The sequence below is a fragment of the Salmo salar genome, chromosome ssa07, assembly GCF_905237065.1.
Source record: "Salmo salar chromosome ssa07, Ssal_v3.1, whole genome shotgun sequence".
Classification (NCBI taxonomy): domain Eukaryota; kingdom Metazoa; phylum Chordata; class Actinopteri; order Salmoniformes; family Salmonidae; genus Salmo; species Salmo salar.
The window spans coordinates 56,985,389-56,991,388 of NC_059448.1; the positions used below are offsets into that span (position 1 = coordinate 56,985,389).

Here is a 6,000-nt window from a genome sequence, read left to right on the forward strand (position 1 = left end):
TTTTTGTCACATAACCACATAACTGTTCCTGTGACTTGAAAAATAACTGCATTTCCTCAATGGACTTCTTTGTATTCAAGAGGAAGTTTATTCTCTTGTTTCTCTCTCGCTCTCGGTCTTGTCTCTCTCTCTCTCACTCCTCAAAGAGCTCTCTGTTTTTCTCCTGTCCAGGTTGTAATCGACATCCCCTCCCTCCCCAAGATCGGCCCTTCTGACATTATCGAGTGCAGGTTTGGTTCAAACACTAGTGAAGCTGTGGTGATGGACCAGAAGGTCACCTGTGCCCTCCCTGACCCTGTGAACATCCCCTCTACACCTGACAAGCAGGGTGAGTCCTCCTGAATACTGGTCCAGGCTAACATTTCCTCTCAGAACAATGGACTGTGGTAACTGTGATATTCTGTCGTTTTGTGTTCAGACTTTGTGACGATGCAGGTAAAGATCCTGGTGAACGATGGCATCGAGGTGACGTCCAGTGAATACAAGTTCTACAACTGTGCCGCCACCGTCAGGAAGTCAGAGAACACGCCGTAAGTGGTGCCAGTTAAACCCTTTATGGTCACCAACCTTTTCTGAGGCAAGATCACTTTCCAGGCTGAAATCTACCACTCAGTTATTCTTTAAAAACAGGACTTAATAATGTAAGCCTATGCAACAGTAACCTAATAAAACTGTTGTGTAGGAATTAGGTTTGTGCAGTAGGCCTAATACATTATCACAACATATTGTCTTTATGCCTTCCTGACAATATTGTTCCTCTCAAACCATATTCTATTTCAAAATTCGAGCTTTGATAACAAAATAGATCAGTTGTATCATTTGCGAGGCATAGCTGAGCATAAATTGAAATAATGATCTTGTTTATTTTACTGGACTGATGGTTAGTCTCAGCGGAGGGAGAGCGCAGCAGAGAGTCCACCTCTCATAGTCCCTGCTGGCTCCTTTCCTCCGGGGAGACTGACCAGAGAGAGGGGACAACTCTCATAGTCCCTGCTTTCTCCTTTCCTCCGGGGAGACTGACCAGAGAGAGGGGACACCTCTCATAGTCCCTGCTTTCTCCTTTCCTCCGGGGAGACTGACCAGAGAGAGGACACCTCTCATAGTCCCTGCTTTCTCATTTCCTCCGGTGAGACTGACCAGAGAGAGGACACCTCTCATAGTCCCTGCTTTCTCCTTTCCTCCGGTGAGACTGACCAGAGAGAGGGGACACCTCTCATAGTCCCTGCTTTCTCCTTTCCTCCGGGGAGACTGACCAGAGAGAGGGGACACCTCTCATAGTCCCTGCTTTCTCCTTTCCTCCGGGGAGACTGACCAGAGAGAGGACACCTCTCATAGTCCCAGCTTTCTCCCTTTCCTCCGGTGAGACTGACCAGAGAGAGAGGACACCTCTCATAGTCCCTGCTTTCTCCTTTCCTCCGGGGAGACTGACCAGAGAGAGAGGACACCTCTCATAGTCCCTGCTTTCTCCTTTCCTCCGGGGAGACTGACCAGAGAGAGGGGACACCTCTCATAGTCCCTGCTTTCTCCTTTCCTCCGGTGAGACTGACCAGAGAGAGGGGACACCTCTCATAGTCCCTGCTTTCTCCTTTCCTCCGGGGAGACTGACCAGAGAGAGGACACCTCTCATAGTCCCTGCTTTCTCCTTTCCTCCGGTGAGACTGACCAGAGAGAGGACACCTCTCATAGTCCCTGCTTTCTCCTTTCCTCCGGGGAGACTGACCAGAGAGAGGGGACACCTCTCATAGTCCCTGCTTTCTCCTTTCCTCCGGGGAGACTGACCAGAGAGAGGACACCTCTCATAGTCCCTGCTTTCTCCTTTCCTCCGGTGAGACTGACCAGAGAGAGGGGACACCTCTCATAGTCCCTGCTTTCTCCTTTCCTCCGGGGAGACTGACCAGAGAGAGAGGACACCTCTCATAGTCCCTGCTTTCTCCTTTCCTCCGGTGAGACTGACCAGAGAGAGGACACCTCTCATAGTCCCTGCTTTCTCCTTTCCTCCGGGGAGACTGACCAGAGAGAGAGGACACCTCTCATAGTCCCTGCTTTCTCCTTTCCTCCGGGGAGACTGACCAGAGAGAGAGGACACCTCTCATAGTCCCTGCTTTCTCCTTTCCTCCGGGGAGACTGACCAGAGAGAGGACACCTCTCATAGTCCCTGCTTTCTCCTTTCCTCCGGGGAGACTGACCAGAGAGAGGGGACACCTCTCATAGTCCCTGCTTTCTCCTTTCCTCCGGGGAGACTGACCAGAGAGAGGGGACACCGTCTTCCACCTGATGGCCGAACTTGAGTCGCATCACATTATTTCTGCCTCATGCTCCATTTCATGTTGTTCCTATGACCAGAGAAGTGAAATATTCCTGGATATTACAATAGACCTGACGAGCTGCTGATAATAAAACAACAGGTACAGTACTGTTGACAGTACTGGATAAAAACTTAAACATGAACTCAGTCATAAAAACAGCAGCTGTTTGCTGTATTCTTTGACGGTGGTTCTCTGGTCGTGGAGTTTCTCCCTTCAGACAAATGAAATGGTTGGAACACTTTGCCAACCCGGCGCGCAGGACTTCTGAATCATGTGTAATGTTAATAAAATAGGAGTGCAAGGCTTTATCGTTAGTTTTCCAGAAATGTTTGGTGGTCGACTAGGAATACCTTGAAGATCGACCCGTAGGTGACCACTGCTTTATGGAGACTACCCGTTAATGATGCTTTTCTGACAGTTAATCTCAGTGCTCTGTTCAGTCATTTTACACTGAACACCTTTGAGGATTTCTGTGCTCATTGGCTATATAAACTCTGATTCCTTAACTCTTCCTCCTGTTGGTTGATTGTCCCCAGGTGTATAGCATGTGTGACCAGTGAGTGGCAGTGCCAGTGGAATGCCCAGGACCACACCTGCAGTGACAGAGATGACTCTGTAGACGGAGTTCACATCATCAAAGCCCAACAAGTAGGAAGAAGCCCTGTCTCAGTCAACTAGACAGTTTGGCTCAATCTCCTTTTGTCAACCCACAATTCCTTGTGTCCTCTCTCCCCGCCTCCTTAAGAAGAAGGTCCAATACTTTTTGAGAAGCAGGCCAGAAGAGAGGATGTGAGGAAGTGAAGGAAGATGAATTGATATAGAGCTATTGTCTCTGAGCCAGCTTGTATCTGTTACCGACTTTCTGCCTTATAGGTGGCAACTGGCAAGCTCCGCCTATCTGCTGGTCTGTCTGCATGTCTGCCTGTCTGCCTGTCTGCCTGTCTGCCTGTATGCCTGTCTGCCTGTATGCCTGTCTGCCTGTATGCCTGTATGCCTGCCTGCCTGTATGTCTGCCTGTCTGCCTGTATGTCTGTCTGCCTGTATGTCTGTCTGCCTGTATGTCTGTCTGCCTGTATGTCTGTCTGCCTGTATGTCTGTCTGCCTGTATGTCTGTCTGCCTGTATGTCTGTCTGCCTGTATGTCTGTCTGCCTTGTATGTCTGTCTGCCTGTATGCCTATATGTATGTCTGTCTGCCTATATGTCTGTCTGCCTGTATGCCTGCCTGCCTGCCTGTATGTCTGCCTGCCTGCCTGCCTGTATGTCTGTCTGTGATTAAACCAGCTACCTTCTGTTCTCTCTCCAGGCTGATAGCTGTCCTCAGTTTGAGAACCCAGACCCTCATCTCATCCCTGTAGGCCACCCCATCCCCATCAGCTTCCAAGGGAAGAACCTGGACATTTACAAGGTGAGATAGACACCGCTCTTAGGTTGCGTCCCAAATTACACCATATTACCTATACAGTGCACTACTTAGGGAATAGGGTGCCATGTTGGGTTCACTGTAGGGAATAGGGTGCCAGGTTGGGTTCACTGTAGGGAATAGGGTGCCATGTTGGGTTCACTGTAGGGAATAGGGTGCCATGTTGGGTTCACTGTAGGGAATAGGGTGCCATGTTGGGTTCACTGTAGGGAATAGGGTGCCAGGTTGGGTTCACTGTAGGGAATAGGGTGCCATGTTGGGTTCACTGTAGGGAATAGGGTGCCATGTTGGGTTCACTGTAGGGAATAGGGTGCCATGTTGGGTTCACTGTAGGGAATAGGGTGCCATGTTGGGTTCACTGTAGGGAATAGGGTGCCATGTTGGGTTCACTGTAGGGAATAGGGTGCCAGGTTGGGTTCACTGTAGGGAATAGGGTGCCATGTTGGGTTCACTGTAGGGAATAGGGTGCCATGTTGGGTTCACTGTAGGGAATAGGGTGCCATGTTGGGTTCACTGTAGGGAGTAGGGTGCCATGTTGGGTTCACTGTAGGGAATAGGATGACATTTCAGACACCTATTTAGTCATGGTCTATCATTGAATATTAACTTGGCTGTTCCTCTAATGAGAGTACATCCGCTTGTCTTACTCATTCACTATTAGATCATGTACAGTACTGGTTATCTAATATGGTTCGTTGTGGTTTTGCCTGACAGCCTGACTGACTTCTACTCATTCTAATATACATGCTCTCTTGTCCTGTGTGTTTCTCTGCCTGTCCTGTGTTTCTCTGCCTGTCCTGTGTGTCTCTGTCCTGTGTGTGTCTCTCTGTCCTGTGTGTGTGTCTCTCTGTCCTGTGTGTGTGTCTCTCTGTCCTGTGTGTGTCTCTCTGTCCTGTGTGTGTCTCTCTGTCCCTGTGTGTGTCTCTCTCTGTCCTGTGTGTGTCTCTCTCTGTCCTGTGTGTGTCTCTCTCTGTCCTGTGTGTGTCTCTCTCTGTCCTGTGTGTGTCTCTCTGTCCTGTGTGTCTCTCTCTGTGTGTCTCTGTCCTGTGTGTGTCTCTCTCTGTCCTGTGTGTGTGTGTCTCTCTCTGTCCTGTGTGTGTCTCTCTGTCCTGTGTGTCTCTCTCTGTCCTGTGTGTCTCTCTCTGTCCTGTGTGTGTCTCTCTCTGTCCTGTGTGTGTCTCTCTGTCCTGTGTGTCTCTCTCTGTGTGTCTCTCTGTCCTGTGTGTGTCTCTCTGTGTGTGTGTGTCTCTCTCTGTCCTGTGTGTGTGTCTCTCTGTCCTGTGTGTGTTGTGTCTCTCTCTGTCCTGTGTGTGTCTCTCTGTCCTGTGTGTGTCTCTCTCTGTCCTGTGTGTGTCTCTCTCTGTCCTGTGTGTGTCCTCTCTGTCCTGTGTGTGTCTCTCTGTCCTGTGTGTGTCTCTCTCTGTCCTGTGTGTGCTCTCTCTGTCCTGTGTGTGTCTCTCTCTGTCCTGTGTGTGTCTCTCTCTGTCCTGTGTGTGTCTCTCTGTCCTGTGTGTGTCTCTCTGTCCTGTGTGTCTCTCTCTGTCCTGTGTGTGTCTCTCTGTCCTGTGTGTCTCTCTGTCCTGTGTGTGTCTCTGTCCTGTGTGTCTCTGTCCTGTGTGTGTCTCTGTCCTGTGTGTGTCTCTCTGTCCTGTGTGTCTCTCTGTCCTGTGTGTCTCTCTGTCCTGTGTGTGTCTCTGTCCTGTGTGTCTCTGTCCTGTGTGTGTCTCTCTGTCCTGTGTGTCTCTCTGTCCTGTGTGTGTCTCTCTCTGTCCTGTGTGTGTCTCTCTCTGTCCTGTGTGTGTCTCTCTGTCCTGTGTGTGTCTCTCTGTCCTGTGTGTGTCTCTCTCTGTCCTGTGTGTGTCTCTCTCTGTCCTGTGTGTGTCTCTCTGTCCTGTGTGTGTCTCTCTGTCCTGTGTGTGTCTCTCTCTGTCCTGTGTGTCTCTCTCTGTCCTGTGTGTGTCTCTCTCTGTCCTGTGTGTGTCTCTCTCTGTCCTGTGTGTGTCTCTCTCTGTCCTGTGTGTGTCTCTCTCTGTCCTGTGTGTGTCTCTCTCTGTCCTGTGTGTGTCTCTCTGTCCTGTGTGTGTCTCTGTCCTGTGTGTCTCTCTCTGTCCTGTGTGTCTCTCTGTCCTGTGTGTGTCTCTGTCCTGTGTGTCTCTGTCCTGTGTGTGTCTCTGTCCTGTGTGTGTCTCTCTGTCCTGTGTGTCTCTCTGTCCTGTGTGTCTCTCTGTCCTGTGTGTGTCTCTGTCCTGTGTGTGTCTCTCTGTCCTGTGTGT

At 50.1% G+C, this 6,000-nt stretch overlaps 1 protein-coding gene across 1 annotated transcript in view; it reads left to right on the plus strand.

Annotated features, from left to right (window-relative positions):
- The window catches only part of LOC106576598 (plexin-B2), a 198,623-nt gene that overhangs the window by 136,821 nt on the left and 55,802 nt on the right, over positions 1 to 6,000 (plus strand). The window contains exons 10-13 of the mRNA XM_045722352.1: positions 172 to 328; positions 419 to 530; positions 2,843 to 2,954; positions 3,611 to 3,712. Of these exons, the coding sequence (XP_045578308.1) occupies positions 172 to 328; positions 419 to 530; positions 2,843 to 2,954; positions 3,611 to 3,712 (483 nt within the window). The remainder of the gene's footprint in view (positions 1 to 171; positions 329 to 418; positions 531 to 2,842; positions 2,955 to 3,610; positions 3,713 to 6,000) is intronic.